At 35.5% G+C, this 22,708-nt stretch overlaps 2 protein-coding genes across 11 annotated transcripts in view; one reads left to right on the plus strand and one right to left on the minus strand.

Annotated features, from left to right (window-relative positions):
• Positions 1–1,362: 1,362 nt before the first annotated feature.
• Positions 1,363–19,490, minus strand: MMADHC (metabolism of cobalamin associated D). The gene is made up of 8 exons (XM_054478248.2): positions 19,376–19,490; positions 18,801–18,861; positions 13,862–14,006; positions 11,157–11,374; positions 8,138–8,243; positions 7,412–7,542; positions 2,814–2,900; positions 1,363–1,897 (listed from the first exon to the last, which is right to left on the minus strand). Exons 2-8 carry the CDS (start codon positions 18,807–18,809, stop codon positions 1,703–1,705), a joined length of 891 nt encoding a protein of 296 aa, XP_054334223.1. The 5' UTR covers positions 18,810–18,861; positions 19,376–19,490; the 3' UTR covers positions 1,363–1,702.
• Positions 18,795–22,708, plus strand: part of LOC129031676 (putative uncharacterized protein encoded by LINC00269) — a 378,338-nt gene continuing 374,424 nt past the window's right edge. For 2 of the 10 annotated variants that reach the window (XR_008501088.2, XM_054478251.1), the window contains exon 1: positions 18,795–19,562. Coding sequence is in view for 5 of the 10 variants with exons in the window: in XM_054478251.1 (XP_054334226.1) it covers positions 19,355–19,562 (208 nt within the window). In the remaining 5 variants the exon portion in view is untranslated. Of the gene's footprint in view, positions 19,586–22,708 lie in introns of all 10 variants that reach the window. The other 8 variants (XM_054478250.2, XM_063647464.1, XM_054478249.2 and 5 more) reach the window with 7 other exon arrangements.

The raw sequence follows: 22,708 nt of genomic DNA on the forward strand, positions 1-22,708 counted from the left end.
AAGGTACTTGACCAAACTCTGTATTGTGTAAAGCTGTCCTCTGCACTGTGGGATGTTCAGCACTAACCCTGTCCTCTACCTACTAAGTTCTGTAGCACAACTCCCCCATGTCCCTCCAAATTATGAAAATAAAAAATGTCTCCAGACATTGCTAACTTTCCTTTGAGGGGCAAAGCTGCCCCAATTCAGAAGCAATGAGAAGGCAAAAACTAGGCAAACAAATTTGATACCACATACGATAATAGGAATTAATTTCACAATGTTGAGTAAAAGCAGCCAGACACTGAAGTGAACACATTATACAGTTTCATATATATGTATGTAAAATGTGTGTGTGTGTATATATACATGTGTATGTGTGTCCACCTATATATAAAGCATCAAAACAGGCAAAACCAATCTATACTAAGGAAATCTGGACAGTGGTTACTCATGGAAAGGGCAAGGGCTGGGGGCATGTAAGTACCTAGAAGGGAGCAGGATGAGTGTGTTTGAGTATTCTGTGTTTTGATCTGGGTGCTGGTTACATAGATAAAAATTTATTGAGCACATATGACGTGCATATATATATATATATATATATATATATATATATATATATATATACACACACACATACACACACACACACTTCAATAAATGTTCTTCTAAATGCTATGGCAATCACTACACTTCATCATTTCAAAATAAATGAAAACTTTCTAGCTCTAGATCACAAGCAACACATCTTATCAAATGACATGTTAACTAAGCTAGGGGTTTTAAAACAAGGTGTGATTAAAAAGTTAGTTATCTCCATGTAGTCCTTTTCAAAACAGGCATTTCATGCAAAGAAGAAAAAACAGAAAAAAATCTATTTCAATTCGTTTTGTGGAAGTTACGTTTACTCCTTAGATCTGCCTACTTCTATTTGCAAAAGCTTCAAAAATGAAAGATGAAGTTTATGATGCTGTAAAAACAAGCTCCGTCTCAAATGATGCACCTCTGTAAAGTACTGCAGTTTCCACCTATTGCTAAAATTGAAAAATAAATTTGGCAGTTAAGGCATAGTTCTATTTATCTGTCTCAACTCAGGAGTTAAGAGAGAATTACCTTTTTAGTAGGGATAAGGACAAGACTCATATGCGTTTAAAGATGTATTATCCTTCCTCTTCTTTTCCTGAACATAAATTATTTCAAAGTAATACTCAGACTGGTACCACAACACTTAATAGACAATAAAGATAAAAGAAAATTTGAAAAAGTCTACAATGAATCCAAAATTCTCAATTGCATTATTAAAAAGAACTTTAAAAAGATTAATATAGAAACTTAAGAATCAATAATGGTATTTAAAAAATACTGTAATGAAAACACACATTATTGTAACCAAATGTGTGATTTATTTTGGGAAGAAAATAATTAAAACTGAGGCCTTTTTCCAATAAAGGAAGAGGAGAAATAACAATAGCAGATCATACCCTGGTTACAAGCTAATTACCACATCCTATACAATGTGGATGTGCTCAATGTGTATTCAATGATATGAATAATGAACATTTGCAATTTTAAAATCCCAAATCACTTGCCAATGTTGTAAATTCATAAATGCTGAAATAAATACTTAGAAATAAGTATATTTTAAAAACTTTAGTCTGACAGTGTTTATAGATCAACCCAAATATTACATACAAATAGTACAGCAAATAAATGGATATTTCTGCTAATTTCCACTTAATTTCTTCATAATATGGCTGTCTGGTGTTGCATTAGTGAAGATACTCCCTACAACTACATGGGTACCCCAGAGACTATGACGAATCACTTTACAGCATCCAAGGTCATCAACAGAGAATCCTAAATGTCGGTAGCGTTCATCAGTTTCAAAAAGAGTGTTGTTTGTATATGGTCCAAAAAACTGAGGAAATAAAAATGAAATATTCTCATTAGTAAGAAAGACATTTTAGTAATAATTTTTAGGTAAACATGAACACCTATCTACTTTAATATTCCAAATATTTAAAAAACTAAATAAGTAAAAAGTCACATGCAACACTTAAACTGCCTTAATACCCCTTTCCCCCAATTCCTATGCATTCTGGAAATGTGAAATGATCTAGCAAATTACATGTTACCTAGAATCAAATGCATAATATTGCATCCTTTGAAGATGGAATAAACCCTAGACAATTATCTACAGTTCACCATCATTTTCAATACAAGGAAACTAAAGCCCAAGCAAAAGTTTTCCATTTCTCCATTATATCTTATTTGACTTTGAGAAGAAATGGTATATATTCCTATCTTAAGATTCAAAAAATGATTTAATTACTACTTGTTACAGAAAGATATATCCAGAATTTAAAATGTGACTACAGTGGTACTTCAGTTATTTCTTCAAAGTATAATCTTATAAATGTTAATTTCCAAAAATTTACTGGTTTAAGTATTTATTTTTACCACCTGTATTTTACTCAATTAATTCTAAGAATAATTATTTCTTCCTTACAGAAACTAGACTGTACCAATTTATAATTTTCAACTTATAAAATAAACACACTAATTCAATGCAAATCAAATATATAATATCTACTAGTGAGAGCAGAAAGTAAAAACATTTTTAATTAAAAAAATTAAAGTGATGGAGAAACTTAACTGTGAGTGATAGAGGTCTCTCAAAAGTTGAGAATTCAACTGACTCACAGTAGTATTTCTTTGGGTAAAATTGTGAGATTTTTAAAAAGTCTTAATCTATTACCAAAGTTATAAACACATTTTATAATAAAAATCATCTCTACTTCACATAATCTGATTTTCAAATGATAATTACTCACTGCCAAACCAGATGATGGGTCAATAAAGTCAGCCCAATATCCCTCAGCTCGAAGAGCATAGCAAATTTCCTTAGCGCCACTGATGAACTGCAATGGAAGTCACAAATAATATGCTTAAGATAGCATTACTAGAGATTGTTTTATTTTTAAATAAAATTTTAAGTGACTATCTTGTTTCAGAAAAGAACTCAAGATTAATAAAAAATAAAAACCAATGGCAAATTAGACTGTAAAGGCGTAAGATTATTTTCACCATTCCAGAGGATTAATGGTTAACACAACACTTTTTTTTAAAAAGACTAAATTCTATACTTTTTCTTCTGAATTCTTTATGAACTACTTCTAATGAGTTCTGTACTAACTTCTGAATCTGTCATAAACTATCAACTATGGTTGCTATTTTGTGTTACTATGGTGATAACAGAAATAGGTAAAATACTAAATAGGTATTTTAACAGAAATAGGTGAGGCCAGGAGATCGAGACAATCCTGGCTAACACGGTGAAACCCTGTCTCTACTAAAAATACAAAAAATTAGCCGGGCGTGGTGGCGGGCGCCTGTAGTCCCAGCTACTCGGGAGTCTGAGGCAGGAGAATGGCGTGAACCCGGGAGGCAGAGCTTGCAGTGAGCCGAGATCGCGCCACTGCACTCCAGCCTGGGTGACAGAGTGAGACTCCGTCTCAACAACAACAAAAAAAAGAAATAGGTAAAGGAAAATAAAATGCTCTTAGTGAAAACATCTGAAACATTCATTCGTTTAAATGAAAGTTGTTTAAAAACATTTACTTGTTTGTGTGTCCTTCAATATACATCTATCTACTCACATAGTCATGAAATAATTCTGAAGACACATAAAAATAATATAACCTGGTAAATGGTGTAGAGTTAAACAAGGTACTTGCTTTTCATTATATACTCTTCTCTATCTTTTGTAGAGTGTACAATTACTACTACCATGTGCATATATAAAAATTTTGGTCTTACCATCCTAATTTATAAGACATTTTATTAGCTTTATCAGAAGTCTAAGTAGTGAAAAGACAGTAACAAATATTAAGACCAGATCACAATGTTGAAATAAAGAAGAGATCATGAATGTTTAAAAACAAGGGCACACAGCTACTCGGGAGGCTGAAGCAGAAGAATTGCTTGAACCCGGGAGGAAGAGATTGCAGTGAGCCGAGATCACACCACAGCACTCCAGCCTGGGCGAGAGAGACTCTGTCTCAAAAAAAATCAAGGGCACAGTTCCACTTCTGGCCATAACAGAGTTAACAGGTACTGAACTCACCTTCCTGTTGTAAAACTATAAAACTGATCAAAATATACAAGGTAACTATTTTTGGACCCTGAACAACAGGTGAGACAAGACTATAATCTTTGACAGAAGGGAAACAAATGAAGTAATCCCTATATTTGCTCTAGCTTTCTGTCTGTGGACATTTGCCTGTCACAGGGCAAAGAACTAGAGCCCAAGCAAAGTAATGGTGTCACTGGAGGTGAGGAGGTAGAAAGCAAGAGTTCTAGACAGCTGAGGCACCTGGGACTGTACGGCAAGGTACTGGAAAAGAAGGAGATACATAAAATGGGCTCCTGAGTTAGTCTGCAGAACTATTCACCAGGGTTTCTTAGCTAAGGGCTGAGCTGTGCACTCATGAGGCAAGATTCCAAGAGGCCTAGAAATCCATGTGTCATGCAGTGCTGGGACACATGGATTTCCGACCCACCCAGAATGAAAAGACCTTACTGACCAACTCTGGTATTTCAGCTGAGATCTCCAAAAGTCCAAGCCTTACAAATCAAGACTATATTGTAATTCAGAGGTTAGTAAGCTACAGCCCAAGGGCCAAATCTGATCCGGTGCCTGTTTGGATAAACAGTTTTACTGGACACAGCCATGGCAATTCATTTACATATTGTCTACAGATGCTTTAACAACACAAGGGTAGAGCTGGGCAGCTGAGACCCTAGGGCCTATAAAACTAAAATATTTACTATTTGGCCCTTGTTAAACAAATTTTATGGGAGCTCCTTGTTTTCAACTAGCCTCCTGCACTAGGTCGCAGGAGATGAGACCAAACCAGAATGGAGTCACTCATGCTAGGTACCACCTAATCGAACTGAATTCTGAAACAGACTAGTTTTCAAACAAACAAACAACAAAAAACCCAGGAGATTCACAGCAACCAATCATAATGGGCCTAGTTTACCTGAGCCAGCATAAGAAAGCCACCTGTGTTTTAACCCTATAAGGAAAGTAACTTTGAAAGGAACAATCTTCTTGTTTCCTATTTCTGCTTTCTCCAGCCCTTTGCCGTCTATAAAGCCAACCTCCTCTGCTTAGCTGTTTGTAACACTCAAATCTATTTTACAGAATGAGGTGTTGCTTAATTCTAGAATTTCAAATAAAAACCAATTAGATCTTTAAATTTGTTATAATTTGTCTTTTAACACCCTTTATAGAAAAAGTTATTTGATCTAAGGTAACTTTTCTCTTAATTCTTTCTTGTAAACTAACAATAACCATTAAGATAATACTGTATTCTTTGGATTATCTTCCATATTTAATATTTATTGCTGTATTTTATTAATCCTCATAATTCTTAAAAATAGGAAAACTACTGAATATGGCTTAGAAAATAGTCATTAGAATGTATTTCAATTTAATGAACAGATGTGTCATACATAAACACTACAAGGAGAGCAAAACAATGCAATGCAATCAAATGTTTACAAAGGTTAACTGAAAGAATCTCAAAACAAAAAAAGCCAGCTGAAGTATTTTTCTTAGGGTTTCTGTTCACCAACACTGACATCTGCTGGAAAAAATTAGAGTAGATTTAAACCATAAAATATCAAATATTTACTTGGAGAACTAGGTGTGGTTCCAAAATAATCACAAAGAAATCTTTAAAAAAAAAAAACTCTTTTTTCACAGAAAATAAAATAGCTTCAGTCATTACAAAATTAAAACTCTCAAGATGAAGCATGTTGCCATTCAAACTGGTTATAGGAAACTTAGAACTATACTGGAGTATCAAATTAGGTTCAGAATCTTAAACTGACCAAAAATTAGAACCACTAATGCAATATACATGTGACAATATACTAGCACTTCAATGACAGTGATGAGTATATATTTACTAAGCATTATTTTAATATGTAAATAGAAAATATCCTATACCTCTCTATAACTCCCTTGTTAATTAGTATATAACTAATATGCTTGTGATTGTTAAAAACCACACAAAATCTATTAGCAGTTATATGACATTTAAATGTGAAATTATAATATTGTTGAATATGTAAATTACAATATATTTTTACAAATAAAGACCATACATCTAATCCCAAATATAAAATACGTCCTACCATCCTGCACAGATATCACTAAAGGGATTTTTTAACTCAAGTTAGTGACTTGGGCCCCTTAGCTAACCTGAGTTGGGAAGAACTGCTAACACCCAGGGTAAGCTAGCATGACAGCTTATATACTAGAACAATCTTTTTGATGGGCAAACTGGAAGTGTCTTATCAAAATTTAAAATGTAGATACACATTGATTTAGCAATTCTCTTATTTAGGAATCTATAGATATTAGCATGCATAAAAGTATTTGTAAAAAGATTGTCACTGCTTGTTGCCTGTAATAGCAAAAGTTGGATTTTAAACTTATAAATGACTAAGAAACTTCTTTTATAAGAGATGGGAGGTATCGCTTTGTTGCTCAGGCTGAAGGGCAGTAGCACCATCAATGCTCACTACAGCCTCGACCTCTCAGGCTCCAGTGATCCGCCACCTCAGCCTCCAGAGTAGCTGGGACTACAGGTGCGCACCACTACACCTGGATAATTTTTTTTTGTAGAGACAGGGTCTCACTACATTGCCCAGGTTGGTCTCAAACTCCTGGACTCAAGCAATCCTCCAGCCTCAGCCTCCCAAAGTGTTAGAATTACAGGCATGAGCCACTGCACCCGGTTAAAATTATTAAATAAATTAAAAAGTTTATGGTTTACCCTGTGATATAATACTATGCAGATTTTATAAAGAATGAAATATATCTATGTGTAAGCATGGAAACATGTCAAAGCATACTTTAGGTTAAAAGCAAACCACAGAAAAAAATGTGGGTATACATTATTATACCATTGTTGTATTGCATACTGTTACTGTTTACTCTTGGAGAGAGCTGGCATAATTTTCACTCTTTATTTTGACATGTTCTGAGCCCAGGAGAAAGGGGATAGAGATGGAGGGGAAGATGGGGAGATGAAGGGGGAGATGGAGAAGGAGAGGGAGGGGGAGGCTGAGGGGAGAAGGATAAAGAGTTAATTTTACCTTTTTGTCATTTTCCAAATTTTCCAAAATAGACTTTTAAAAAATAAATTGAGGAAAGTAATAAACAGAATCTAAACTTTTAAGGATACTAAAAAAGCTGCACTTTTATTCTCAAAAAAGATGTAAGTCCTTTAGTGTTACAATACTTTGGCAGAAAATGGATAAAGGGTGGAAATGACAGTCATCATTTTAAGACAATGGTTCACTATTACTTAAATAATGACCATAAAATTAAATTATTAGCAATTGAAAGAATTACCTTTTCTAAGAGCACTTCTCTTTCAATTTCTACTTCTTCACTCCAAACAGTCATATCATTCTTAGTTTTTTGTGTTACAGTCAGAATCATTAGTTTGCCATTAGCTACTTCTGGAAACAGTGATTCAAAATCTACAAATAAGAATAAACATTCCAGGTAGAAAAGAATTTGATTTTTAAAGAACAAATTTTTAAAGAAGGATAAAAGTACTTCTTTAGAAAAATGCTGATTAAGTAAAATTACTGTGGTATTAGATAATTTTTATAAATGTATGTTATTTTTGAAAAGGGTAAAATTCACTTAGTTTTGTTTACTTCTGCTTTTGTTGGATGAACTGAAATATTATTACCAACAATCCTGAAGGGTAAGTAGGATTACACGTTATTTGGGGTTAATATAATTTTCAAAAATGCTTACTGTTAAGATTTTTCAGTATTATATTAACTCATAAAATTATAACTCTAATAATCACCCAGGAGTAAAAATGACTTTCATTTAGCCTTAGGAAAAAAGTTATTAAAAATTTTACTCTTCCTATCTAATGGCAGCATGAGGTCAGATGTCACAGGACATCTGAAAGCCTTTATCTTGGCCATGCAATCACTTCCAGCCAGATACAGTAAAATGTAATATTAAGGTATACAGCATTCCAATTTATATAGAGTAAATTATTCAACATATTAAAAAAATTAGTAACAGTGTTTCAAAGTATAAAGCATGACATACCTTTTCGCAGCAATTCTGGACATGTTTGTATTGCACACTCTACTCTGGCACTTTCAAAGTAAGTTTCTGCACTGTTAATTTCTTGTTCAACAGGTGCATCATTACCCTAAGGGGAACAAGGATGTAAGTCAACAAAATCTGGAGTTCAAATAAAACGGTATCTTGCCTGTTATACACCTGTCTTCCTTAGAAAGCTTTTTGTTTTTACAAATAATTATAATCTAACTGGGAGGTGAGGTAATAACGTTTTCTCATTTACTCAAATTTTTCTCTACAATGAATATAAGATTTGGAAGTTCAAAAAATGTGAATACAGCAGAGCATGAATATATAAATATACTGATATTCTAAAACTTGGTATGAACAGAAATTGGCTAAGTAACTAAAATGCCATAATGTGTCTCATAATGTTACCTCTTCTATTTTATGGTAATATTTAATTATCTTTTCTTCTATAATCTGTAAAAGGGGGATAATGATACTAACTTACAAGATACATGACTAAATAATACAGCCTCTCCTACAGGAAGAGCTTAGAGGCTTTTATTCAACTGAAATTTACTGAGAGCCTACTATACATCAGGCACTATGACAGGAGCAGGCGCTGCAATGGTAAAAAATTCAGTCCTCACTCTCAGCTATTTCAGGCCTAATAAAAATAAGCACAAGCAAATAAATGCAATTAAATATGACAAGTGCTACAGAGTTATGAATAAAGTCTTCTAGGGGCATAGATGAGGAAAAACTTACTTTGCTGGGAGGAATCAGGAAATGATTGAAACGGTGATATTTGAGCTACAAGTTAGTTGATGTGTTATGTCTGACAGGTAAAAAATAGCTGGTACAGAGGTTAGGAATTCAGGAGGACAAATAGTCCAGCAAAAGATAATAAAGTACAAAGACACAGAATGTGTATTCAAGAAAAATGGCAAGTATGTTGTGGCTGGAGTGCAGAGGGAATAGGAAGTAGTGGCAGATAAGGTGGGAAAGATAAGGGATCAAAATTATGAAATGCCATTTATTCAGCATTAAGAAATTTGGACTTTAGTCTACAGGCAATGAGAAACAGCAATATCAAATACAAAAATTAGCCAGGAATGGTGGCATATGCCTGTAATCCCTGCTCGTTGGGAGGCTGAAGCACGAGAATTGCCTGAACCCAGGAGGCAGAGGGTGCAGTGAGCTAAGATCGTGCCATTGCACTCCAGCCTGGGCAACAGAGCATAACTCTGTCTCAAAAAAAGAGAAAGAAAAAAAAATATTGTGGGCTAGAGATTATTACTATCCTCATTTGACATATAAAGACACAGGAGTGGTCAGGCGCACTGGCTCATGCCTGTAATCCCAGAACTTTGGGAGGCCAAGGTGGCCAGATCACGAGGTCAGGTGATCGAGACCATCCTAGCCAACATGGTGAAACCCCACCTCTACTAAAAATACAAAAATCTGCTGGGTGTGGTGGTGCATGCCTGTAATCTCAGCTACTTGGGAGGCTGAGGCAGGAGAATCTAAGGAGTCGGAGGTTGCAGTGAGCCAAGATCGCACCACCGCACTCCAGCCTGGTGACAGAGTGAGACTTCATCTCAAAACAAACCAAACAACAACAACAACAACAACAACAACAAAGAAACAGGAGCTTAGAAAGGTCAAGTAATTTCCTCGAGGTCACAAAATTAAGTAAGTTGCAGAGTCAATCTTTGAACCCAGATTTATTCTGTCTTCATTGTGTGTCATGCTACAATGACTCTAAAAATCCAGGTAAGACAAAGAGGCCTTGAACTCTGGCAAAGAACTGAAAGGACACTAATATTTTAGGAGCAACTTGAGAGAAAAAAGCGATGTGATTTTTATATTATTTATAGTGATATGATGGAGAGAGAAGGTTGGTGCTGTAAGTTTTATCTTAGGAGAGAGGGGAGGATGGTTATTTCACTAATAGTATTGGTTATACGGGAGTTAGGACAGGTTTTTAAGGAAAAAAAAAGATTACTTCAGTATTAGACACACAAAATCTGGGGACTTGTGAGACATCCAAACAAAGATGGTTCAGTAGGCATATAGAAATATAAAACTGGAAATGTCAGAAATAGAAATACTAAATTAGAAATTATAAAAACATAGACTGTGGAGGAGGCCAAGGGATTAAGTGACCAAGGGGTGATTCAAATGAGAAGGTGTAGGACAGAAACTTATGGGAATTGTAATTTAATTGGTAGACAGGAAGAACAAGGAGCCAAGAAGGCTGAGAAGGAATTATCTGAGATAAAAAGATAGGACAGGTCAACTGTGTCTCAGTGTCACGTCATCTAATATAACTCACATGTAAGGAACTGGTGCTGCTTAAAATATGGCTTTGATAAAAAAAAAAACCTCAGCCTAAAACTATGCAAAAATATGAAAAATGATAACCATCAGGGGTTTGACAGAAACCCTGAATTGCATGTAGCTTTCCACTTAAATAATCATAACTGCAAGTTTAAAATGTTTAAAAAAAAAACAAAAAAACCCAAACAAACCTTAAGAAATTGTTTAAGAAAAAATAAACTTACGAAACTGGTTCCTTTTTTTTTTTTTTTTTTTTACTATTACTATATCTGAACAATTTCAGAGATCTTAAATTTTTCTTAAGCTTTTAAACGGCTAGAGGAATACAGAACCAGTTGGAATTAGATCCATATACAAATTTAATTGCCATTTATTAAAAATGAAAAACAGGGAACCTAAATTTCCAGTATACAGACGTAATTACATTGTGTATATCTAGAGTAGTTACTTAAAAACATATTTTTCAAGAAATATTTTAAAAATATTATAATCTACAGTAAAAAAATTATATAGCAAACACTTTGTAGAGGACAATGCCAAGTTTTCCAAAGCTATATATGCTGTTTTTGTATATACATGTATTGGAATTAAATTGATTTTTTACTTTTTCAACAAAAGTAATATGCTTATAATAATCAAAAGTCATATAGCATTAATAATCAGGAAAGCACAATAAATGTTACCAACAATTTACCTGAAATTCATTCACATATTGTGCCATCACAAACTCATGTCTTTCACTTGATAAAGGTTCTGCTAGAACATCAGGCAAAGTTTTATGAACCAGGCTTTTCTTCTGTGAAGCAGTCCCATTGAGGTGACAATCAAAACCTATGTTCCCAGGAAGCTGGAACCTTTGATCTTGAGGTCCAAAGGGTCCCATAGTTTCATCAGGCCACACTGTTCGAGAGCCTGAAGAGAAACAACAAAAGGAACAGTTTCTCCTTAATAGTCAAGTATATTGGTAGACTGAAAGAATGCTCTTCTTAAAATTATGTATATTTTTATCTAAAAGATCTTTAAAATCTGCTTTCCCATGTGAATATAAATAGATAGTTTCCTATTGTTTCCAAAACACTAATCAAAGCAACTGATTGACAGATCACAGGCAAGTCCGTTACTGGGGGAAGACTGAATAAAATACTCTAATCCATACTAAGAAATGCTTGAATGTCATTAAAAAGAAGACAATAAACCTTTACGTACTGACACTGAATGAAATCTAGGATACAATGCATTAGAAGAAAAAGTTAAGTCAAAGAACAGCACGTATAATAACATTTATTTACATCCCCATATTCATGTATTGTTTTGTTTTTGAGATGGGTCTCTTGTAGTACAGTGGTGTGATCACAGCGCACTGAAGCCTTGACCTCTGAGGTCCACCTCAGCCTCCCAAGTAGCTGGGACCACAGGTGCACACCACTATGCCCAGCTAATTTTGTTTATTTTTGGTAGACACAAGGTCTCCTCCTCCCTCAGCCTCCCAAAGTGCTGGGATTACAGTCATGAGCCACTGTGCCAGGCCCATGTTTTTAAGTAAAGAGAAGATCTAAAATGAAATTTAGTAATTGTCGTCTGGGGAGGGGCATTCTACTGCTGTTATCTGGTGGCACAAAATATGAATGGGAAAAAAATCATGCATCGCGTGACCTAATGCTCTGTTTACCAGCCACATGAGTTAATATGGACTGCAAATATAGAACAGACCACATTACTTTATTCACTTTAAACTTTAAAAAAATTCTAACTTATAAAAAATTCAGAAAGATTCAGAAAAGAATAAAGTAGAAAATTAAACTAATAATTACTCAGAGTAGAGATCTGGGCTTAGAGAAACAGAGAGACAACTGCTATGCATATTACTTAGCAATAAAAATAGATATTTAAAAATATCCTGTCAGAGAACTAAGTAACTGAGAATGGCCATGTCAGTATGGCTGCCTCATTCCTAGATCATGAGCCACCATATCCCTCTTCCACACATAGGACATACATCACCCATCAATCATGGAACCATTTCCTGGTGAACCCAGACAACGTCTCAAGATTCTCAACATAAACATTCTAGTCCAATGCCTCTCAAACTCTAAAAATGTACTTAAGATACATCTGGGATCTAGTTTAAATGCAGATTCTGATTTAATAGGTCTGGAGTGGGGCTCAAGATTTTGTATTTCTAACAAGCTCCTAAATGATACTGATGCAGATCATGTTGAATAACAAGGCTCTATCTAGACAGCCACTAATGACTACTCAAGTCACTTCCCAAGAGAAAACCTGTTAGCTATTTTTGAACAAGATGGTTTTTAAAGGTCTAACAATCTCTAGTTCTCTTTGCAGAAAACAAGCATCCCATATTAATAGTAGATTTGGGCAGTGGATTTGACCATAAGTTTACTGGTCATTTTAGGTTTTCTTTTCTGTGAAAGGCCTATTCATGTCTTTTTGTTTTCTGATTTTCTGTTGGGTTATCTTTTCCTATTGATCTATTATAAATTCTTTATATATTCCATATACTAACCTCTTATATAATTTGAATGGCAAAATCTTTCATTTATTATAAATATAGGGTTAGTCTTTAGGTGATGTAAATTGGGGAGTAGTTAGAGAGTTAGAAAACTTGGGCAGGATGGAAGGCTCTGAATGCTCAAGTTAACTTAAATTACATTGTAAGTAATATGTGCCACGAAAAAAGGATTCCATGTCCAATATCTTTAGGACACATTAGGTTAAGTTTCTAAGAGTCTTTAATATTTTAGTGTGCATTATAAGCTTCCAAGACAGGAATATGGCATGTAGCATTTCTCAAACTTACCTACCACAGAGACTATCCCCCCCCTACTCCCACTTTTTCTTTTTAACCTTGAACAATGCTTCATGGCTTGAAGGTAGTCTGGGAACTACTGCTGAAAGCAATGAAAGATAACAGGTTTTTCAAGAAAGGGACATGGTTAAAATAATTTAGAATGATTAGCATGGTAGTGGTGTACCAAACAGGTTAGAAGAAACAGACTTTGTAGAAAGCAGGTAAGTTCAATAAACACTAACACATAAAAAGTACAAGGTACATTTATGAAATCTAGCAAAGAATGGGAAGAAATAATAATATGGTTTAACAGGACCAAAAGGAGATTTGTTTCAGGGAAGACTCTATGTTTGAAGATAGAAAGAAAAGTTTAAGAAGTAAGTTTTAGAAACCAGTACTTATTCTTTTTTCCTTTTTAATACTGTAGCTTTCTGACATAAATATATTTAGGCAGAGCTGTGATTCATTTTCAACTGAATAAACACAACTTTAGAAAAATCTATTAAGCCTTAAGAAGAAATATTAGAGGAAAATACAACTAAAAATGTTTTGAAACAATTATAAGTAAAGCAATAACAACTTTCACTTACATATATCTGGAGGAGCAGCAGCCACATGAGACTCATCCGAACCTGACGATCCTGCAGTTGAAAAGGCTTTGGGATTGACAACCCTTTTAACTAAAGAGCAAAATCCTGGGAGATAGGAAACCAGTCTGGCTCTGTTACAAAGCACCTAAAAATGACACAAAATTAAAATTATTTGTTCTGAATATAAATGTTATACTTACATAGACAATGTCTGGCAAATCTTCACACTGCAAGGTTCTTTTAAAACCAACATTTATTCTACTTTTACTGAACACCTACTATACGAAAGCACTATATATATTTGTAATTTTAAAAATAAAAAATATTAAAAAAACAAGTAATAAGTTAGTTTGGGTAAAAGTCTATGTACTTTTCAATAAAGGCTAGAATTCAAGAGTGCCACACGAGAGAATAGACATCTAAAAGTTGTCTTATTTAGACACAACACTAAAAAGGTAGCACAACTAACAAGATTCTTCTATCCTCAATAAACAACTCTCAAGACATCTCTTTGGACCAAAATCTGTTACTTTCGAACTTTTCTCTCTTCTTTTACTGCTATAAATTGCGCTAATTCTCTCCCATACTGTCCTTTCATTGTGGTTTCATGGCAATGTCTTTTCTCCATTTCAGCACATATCTTTGTGGTACATTTTTTTCTGCTTGTATGTTCACTTACTAGACAGTGAGGTCATGTATTACAATGGATGAATGTGTAAATATCTTTCATTCATAAATTTTTTAACAATCTTTCATTCATAAATTTTTTAACAAAGTACTTGGGTCAGAACAATTTAATGCAGGAATTGGTGAATGATTTTCCAATACAGCCCACTGTTCTGGTAAATAAAGTTTTACTGTAACATAGCCATACTAATTTATTTACTGCCTATGGTCACTTTCCCACCATAATGGCAGAGTTAAGTAGTTACAAGAGATATTCTATGGCCCACAAAGCCTAAAATATGCACTATCCGGATATTTGTATTAAAAACACACATCCACACACACAGTGGCAACTCTCAGTTTAGTGAAAAACATGTAAGAACAAATATCAAATCATCTGTGAAATGCTATGAGAAGATTTGAATAATTGTTAAGAAATCCTTGGGAGAAAAGGTAATAAATTTCATGGAGGATACACTAAGTTTTGAAGACAGTAAAAATTTGCTTGGGAAAAGGTGCATTTCAATGAGTGACTTTCAGGAACAAAGGAATAAAGACATATTTCAAAGAGTGACAAATTCAGTGAGGGTAGGTATAAGAATGCAATAAAAAAAGGTTTGAAATTGAACTTATGGGCAACTATAAAAGACTGTATATTTGACATAGATGGTAAAGGGCTTATTACATCAAGATAGTAAGTCAGAATTTTAATTTGTAGGCAGGAAAGAGTCAGAGCAAACTGACAAAAACAAAGGCTGTTTTAAGAAATGTACCACTAAGGGCAGTATAAAAAATGGACTGGAGGAGGAGTAGAGAGGTGGTGTGAAAATTAGTTACCAGGATGTTGGAAAAATCCAGCCATCTGACACTTGAGAATTATTCTATTTCCCTTTCACAAAGTACAGTATTCTAAAATCCAACCTATTTTTTCCTTCCACCTTTGTCACTATAAGTATAAGAGTGCATCTTAACTGGTCTTTTTGCCTTTCTGACATAATTTCCTACAAATTTACCCTCCCTTCCCTTACTCTACTTTTCAATCACATAAAAATATCTCCCCAACATTTCCCATTTCTCTTCATTCTTTATACTGCCGTAAGAATTCTTCTGCTAAAAAATACTGTTTCCTTATCGTTCTAGAAAATTCTAGCAAATTTTTTTCTTTAAGACCTGGATAAATATAACCTCCTTTGTGATACGTGTCTCCAAAGCATTCTGTCTACCTGAAAATTTAGGCCGCCTCTTGGGGTCTGTACCCAACTTGCCCAAAGAAACAAAAATGGTAATTATTTGGCTTTTTACTTACTAAACAAACTCAGACTTTTGGGTGTTTATATAATACAAATTTACCTTTACAACTGAGGATATTTAAGAGAATGCCTCAGGATCTAAAGGAATCTAAAATTTCAAATTCCAAAAATATTTTCAGCAAGGGCTCAAAATAAGCAGCAGCAAAATAAAAGATTATCTGAAGGGGCCAATAGTTGAGAGCATGTAATAGTAATAATCAATGTTGGACACTATGGATCCAAGTTCTATAGTAAGTGCTGTACATATACATTGTTTTATTTAATTTCCATAACAATTCTATATACTGTTATTAGAACTAGTTTCAGCATGGTTAAACTACAATCTGTGATCATTCACATCGTTTCACAAGCAAAAAACATAAGGAAGAGGAAGATCACCCAAATTATTTCAAAAATTGCCTATTATTAATTATTATTTTAGCCTATCAAGGCCATTAGATTATATTTTGACATTCTTTTCTTGGTGATAGAACTTTTAACAAAAGTTATATAATAAAATATGAGTTTTGTTCCTAGCCTAAGAAAATCCAATTACCAAATTTCATTTTAATAGCAAAATAAACCAGTATCTAAATTGCCCACTGAAAGGGACAGTTGATGATAGTACTAATCTGTTTCAAACCTTACCCGTTAACCTGTAAGATTCTCAAATCTTGGCCGGGTGCAGTGGCTAATGCCTGTAATCCCAGCACTTAGGGAGGCGAAGGCGGCTGGATTACCTGAGGTCTAGCCTGGCCAACATGGTGAAACCCCGTCTCTACTAAAAATACAAAAAATGCCAATTAGCTGGGTGTCGTGGCGAGTGCCTATAATCCCAGCTACTCAGGAGGCTGAGGCAGGAGAATTACTTGAACCCAGGAGCCAGGCTTACATAGTGAGCAGAGATCCCGCCATTGCACTCCGGCCTGGGAAACAAGAGTGAAACTCCATCTCAAAAAAACAAACAAACAAACAAACAAAAAAAAACAAATCTGTAATTGTGGAAGTGGAATATTTTCTGACAACTTGACAGATTTTATGACTGGTTCAGCTGGTGAACGTAATTAAAAATAGTAGCCAAAAAGCAAGTCAAAATTACAGCAGAGAGTTCATTCTAGTTTGAGGATAAGCACATATTTTATATATGATTAAATTCAAACTTCTAGACTTGGGAAGATGACATGCTATTATGTTTTAACTGTAAAATCCTTATTAGTATATAAAGAGAAATTGCCTTTTGTGCACTGCCTTAGGACTAAGTTCTGCTTTTGATCATGTGAGGAGAAAATACGCTGTACAAAAACTAAAAACTGGTAGTTTATGTAGTGCATCCACATCTATCCAGACATTTTTGTGCAGCCCACAGTGTTGCAAGATATTTTAATTAAATACAAACATTGAGAAATCGAAATATTTACACAAAAGGTCCAGAAATTTGGCTCTTCTTGAAAACTCAGAAGATCTGGCAGTATTGGATTCACATAACTAAATGGCATTAGTTAGCAACAAATCACTGTGGCTAAGGGAACGCTGCTCCCCTTTGTTCAGAAAGGTTTTGTCATAGTCCCCACGAAGGCTTCTTAATGTACCTGTCTAGACTCTGAAACATGAACATTTTTGCCCCTTGTTATGAAACACCTATCTGCATATTTCATTAGTAACATCCATCCAGAATTTACAATCCATATAAATTAACACAAAAATTGTTAACGTACATTTGGATACTGAAACTTAAATTTATTTTAATATGAACTTCTTTCTAACAAAAGACTTATAAAAGGATTTTCCCTACTGAACTATTATAATTTATTCACTTAAACCAAAATAAAACAGGTCAAATAATAGCATTCTATTCTACTGCAATTAATTTCTCTCCTTTGAAAGTACCACATACTTCTTTTACAGCATTCTCTTTCTGTGCAGGTTATGGACAGGCAAAAATTCACCGTAGAACTTGGCCAAGACTAGTTATCTATTCTTATGACTTGTCTCTATAGTCACACTTTAGACTTAAATATCATGTTCAATTACAGAAATAGCATCCTGGCTAACTGCTACCATATAAATCTTCCCAGCATACAAGTCTAAGTGAATAATCACAATTTAAAGAATAAAGTCTAAATTACTGAGTTCGGCATTCAAGGCTCTCATTTACTTGGTACCAACCTCACAATTCAACCTTATCTCCCACTTACCTCTTTCATACATCTTACATTCAGGTTGGCAGGCAGCAATGACTTTTTAATTTTTCAAAGGGGTAGGTGGGGTGAGGAGTTCTTTGCATATACCTTCCTGTCCTTCCCGCTCATATTTTAGACTATACAAATCCCACCTATCTTTCAAACCTCAAGTTAAATGTTTCCATGAAGTGATCCCAAACTCCTCTCTACAAAGCCTTGAATCTGCATTGCACCTTTGTGTAGGTTCTAAAAAAATTAATACTTTATACTGTAATTGTAGCTGTTTTATATATGTCTTATGACCGCTACATATGAGTTCTATAGATAGGATGTGTCTAATCACTGGAAAGTTACAGTCAATAAACATCTCTGGTGTGTGAGAGTATCTCTTGTTCTTACTTTGTAGGATTTGGAAGGTCACTTCCAATATGGAAACTGTTTAAAAAAAAAAAGAAAAAAAAAAACCCTTCAGTTTAGCTAACCCAAAAGATAAAAACGGGCCTAAACATAGATTCTAATATTTACTGAAACGCTGTATTTAAAAAATACCGAAAGGGTGCTTGAATTTCCACATCTGTACAAATGAAATTGCATAAATAAGTGTATTTGCAGTGAAAAGACTACTACCACCTTCAAAGCATAACATAATTTCACACCCTTGACATTTTGCTTCCCTTGCCATTTTTGATAGATTATGTGTAACACTATGCCACCCAATGCCATCATAATTACACCCGTTCTTTCATTTCCTAACATTCCCAAACTCGTTTACTACGTTGATTCTTAAAGAGATAATTTACTCACACTGGCCATCTCCACTGGAGAGGATAGTTCGCAAAATAGCTTTCCTTCGGTAAAGTTATTCCTGGGAAAGAACACAACAAAACAGACGAGTGACCGATTAAACTCTAACAACAGACAACCGAGGTAACGTCCACTCTTCGAAGATGTGTCCTCCACTACGTCAGGACCAAAGTCCAAGCTCTCCCCGTACCCTAAGGAGGCCAGAACTCGCCCCCATGCCGGGCACAGATCCCCCAGCCCGGAGCTGGCAGTGCAGCTCAGAGCCCTTCCGGTTTACAGCCGCGGAAAAACAACTCCGACTAGGTCGGGGCGGGGAATGGGGGCTGGGCGGCCAAAATTCAGTCCCGAGGATCGAAGCGGCTGCTTTAACAGAGGTTGGGGCTGCGTAACAACAGCTCCAGGCAAAGCTTCGGGCTGATCTGAAGGATGAGGAAGCAGAAAAGAGACTAAAGACAGAGGGACAGGATGGCTGGGGACAACGACAGGGACCCAGTGAAAATACGGGCAATACCCAGGGCTGTAACCCTAACACGGGCAAATTTGGAGGGGCTAACATGGGCAGAAACCATCCGTACCAGTCACCACCACTGTCTCCAGCTGTCCCAGAACCTGACTCTTCCTGCCATCAAAATGGCGGCGGCGACGGCAGCGGTGGTAGCACCTACGCCGGCGGTGACCAGGCAAAAGAAGTTGCTTCCGAGCGCGTTGAAACGATGATGCGCACGCGCAAAGTAGGCCTACGTGGAGCCGACCTGCCATTGGGTAAACGCAAGGGAGGAGAAAAGGTGGGGCAGGGGTGATTTGGGTGTATAGGAGAGGAGGGGTTCCGACCTGCGTTAGGCGCGTCAATTAATCTTCAGTAACTCCTTGATGCGTTTGATAGTCCTCCCAACTTAAGCCTTCCTTACTGCCTCCAGGAGATACAGTTTCCTGTTCTTTTTGTCATAGTTGTTTATTTTTCATGAATCGCTGTTTTTGAGCATAGGGCACTTACCTCTTTCTGTGTCCCCAGCCCTACCACAGTGCCAGGCTCTCAATATGCTCGATACATAAATATTAGGCGATTGATTTGTAAATCGTATATCATTTTCATGTATCTAATACTTTTTAAAAAATTGATTAAAGCCCATAAGCCCATATTTTATTCCAGATGTCCTTAGTTTTCGACCTGGTATTCTTTTCCATTCCAGGATCCTGTCCGGAGTACATCACCATGTCTCCCAGGCTCCTCTGGACCTGGTTTTTCAAACTTTCCTTGTTTTTGATAACCTTAATAGTTTTGAAGCGACTTATCGGTCATTTGGTCAAATGTCCTTCTATTGGGTTTTGCCTGTATTTTTCTCATGCATTAACTGAGGTTATGGGTTTTTTTGAGTTAAGAGGTAAGGTAAAGTGATCTTCTCATCACATCATATCAAGGGTATATACTATCAACATGACTTATTACTGTTTATGCTAACCTTTATCACCATTATTACAGTGTCCTACAGAAAAGTTTTATAGTTCTACAAAGATTCCCTTTGTTTCATCTAGTAAGCCCTTCCACCTCCCTGTGTAGGGTTTGTCAGGTTTCTCCACTGTGAGGTTACTCTTTTTCTTTTCCTCTCCATACTATACTCTTTGGAAGGACATCACTCTGTGCAGCCCAAACTGTAGGAATGGGAAATTGTTATATTCCACCTTTATGAGGACAGAATATCTTCATGAATTATTTGGAATTCTTCTGCATGGGAGATTTGTCTGTACTACGTTTATTTATGTATTCAATCATTTATGTCAGTATGGATTCATGGATATTTATTTTACATTTTGGGTTATAATCCAATACTACTTTATTTTGTTGTTCATATTGGTTCCAGCTTTGGCTATTGAGATTTCCTTTAGTTGGCATTTGTGTCTTTTTGACAGACCCTCCTCGTTTTATGTTTATTGATTTTTTTCTTGAGCATTTTCTTAATTTCTATAAGATGCTCCAGGCTCATCTTGTATATTCCCTGCCCCAATCCTAGAATCAGCTGCTTCCCCAAAGAGCCAAGGGTCCTTTTAATGGGAAATGATATTAGAAATCAAGATTTGGACATTTGGGATGTTGTTGCTTCTAGACCCTCTCAGCTGACAGAGCAAGGAAATATTTGTGCATATGCTAACCTTACTAAATACGCATATCTGTAAGTATTTATATATGTATCCATCTGTATCTTTGACAGCTACACAGGAGTTCTAGGTTCAAATACTAGAGCTGTTATCTTCAGTTCAATTCCAGCACCACATGGATCATTGCAGCCTTCTCCCCTTGCTTGTCTGTAACCTTCCACTCCAGTGTGAGACAGTTGGCTCTCATCATCTGCCATCGATTTACCTAATTGTTCAATTCCAGGTTACATATATAATGGATTCAGAACCGTCAACCCATATTCAGAGTACATGTATAGTTGTTTCTGAATTGTTATCAGGTATACCTGTGAGAAACAGATTTACCGATTAGAGTACAATGCTTATGTATAGTTCTTTTGCTTTTAATCTTATAGACTCCACTTATTTTCAAAGTTACTGAAGTCAGCAACCCTCCCTCCTACCTCTACCCGGCCTCAGTGAAGTTATTTTATATGCTCGTAATACAGTTGTAATCTTTTGCCACAATCTGCATTACCTCCTGGGATTCTTTGAGTTCCTAAGATTTTTTTAAAAATCTTCCTCCGTTTAAGTTCTCTTTGTGCAATCCTCATATTGCACATTTATTTTTTTCTTTTCCTGTACATAGTAGCAGACGGCTGGTCAGTAGTGGGATGGAAGTAAAAATTTTTTTCACTTCAAATTTTCTTTCTATGGGGTTTGACAAATCCATACATAGTGTCATGGATCCACCATTATTACAGTGTCATACAGAAAAATTGTAGTTTTAAAAAGATCCCCTTTTTTTAATCTAGTAAACCCTCCCACCTTCCTATACCTCTAGCAACCACTGATGTGTTTACCATCTCTATAATTTTGACTTTTCCAGAATGACATAGAAATGGAATAATACAGTATGCAGCATTTTCAGACTCATTTTCTTCATATAGTAATAGCTGCATTTAAGATTGATCCATGTTTTTGTGTGGCACAACAGTTCATTCCTGTCTTTTTATGGATTCTTTTTTAAGACAGGATCTGATAGCTCTGTTGCCCAGGCTGCAGTCCAGTGGCACGATCACAGCTCACTGTAACCTCAAATTCCTGGGCTCAAGCAGTCCTCCTGCCTCAGCTTTCCAGGTAGCTGGGACTACAGGTGCACACCATCATGCTTCACTAATTGTAAAAACTTTTTTGTAGAGAAGGGGGCCTCAAACTTCTGGCCTCAAGGGATCCTCCCATGTCAGTTCACAGAGCATTAGTATCACAGGTATGAGCCTCCATGCCTGGTCTTTATTTCTGTCTTTTTGATCCCTGAATAGTATTCTAATGTATAGATGTACCACCATTTATACCTATTAAATAGCATTGTGATTCTTCCAGTTTTTGACAATTGTGAATAAAGCTGCTATTAAGTATTTAAGTGCAGGTTTTTCTGTGGACATGTTTTAAGTCAGTTGAGTAAATATCTAGAAGCACAATTGCTGGCAATTGTATTTTTATAAGATATTTGAAAATAGTTCTGCTAGGTTATTTGAGCATCTTCCCCACAATAATATATACAGTTAATTTAAGAAATGCTCTTCTATGTTGATAACATAGAGTAAACTTCATTCCACTCCTGTCTGATTACCACAAATTGGTAATGTCCAAATTAGTAGGCTTTACAAATCACAGGCTGACACTCCTGCAGCTGTTCAAATCAATGAATACTCAATCACAGATAAAGGAGAATATCTTGGAATGTCTTTGTTAAGGATATCCAGGGAAGGAATTCTAGGACTTTCCTTGGAAAC

The sequence above is a fragment of the Pongo pygmaeus genome, chromosome 11 (assembly GCF_028885625.2).
Source record: "Pongo pygmaeus isolate AG05252 chromosome 11, NHGRI_mPonPyg2-v2.0_pri, whole genome shotgun sequence".
NCBI lineage: Eukaryota > Metazoa > Chordata > Mammalia > Primates > Hominidae > Pongo > Pongo pygmaeus.

Excerpts from the sequence above, each read along its gene's own strand:
- MMADHC (XM_054478248.2), bottom strand. Across the intron at positions 7,543-8,137 it reads TCCAGAATTGCTGCGAAAAG|ATTTTGAATCACTGTTTCCA; the intron begins GTATGTCATGCT and ends TCTTATTTGTAG. Across the intron at positions 2,901-7,411 it reads GAGAAGTGCTCTTAGAAAAG|TTCATCAGTGGCGCTAAGGA; the intron begins GTAATTCTTTCA and ends CTTCCATTGCAG.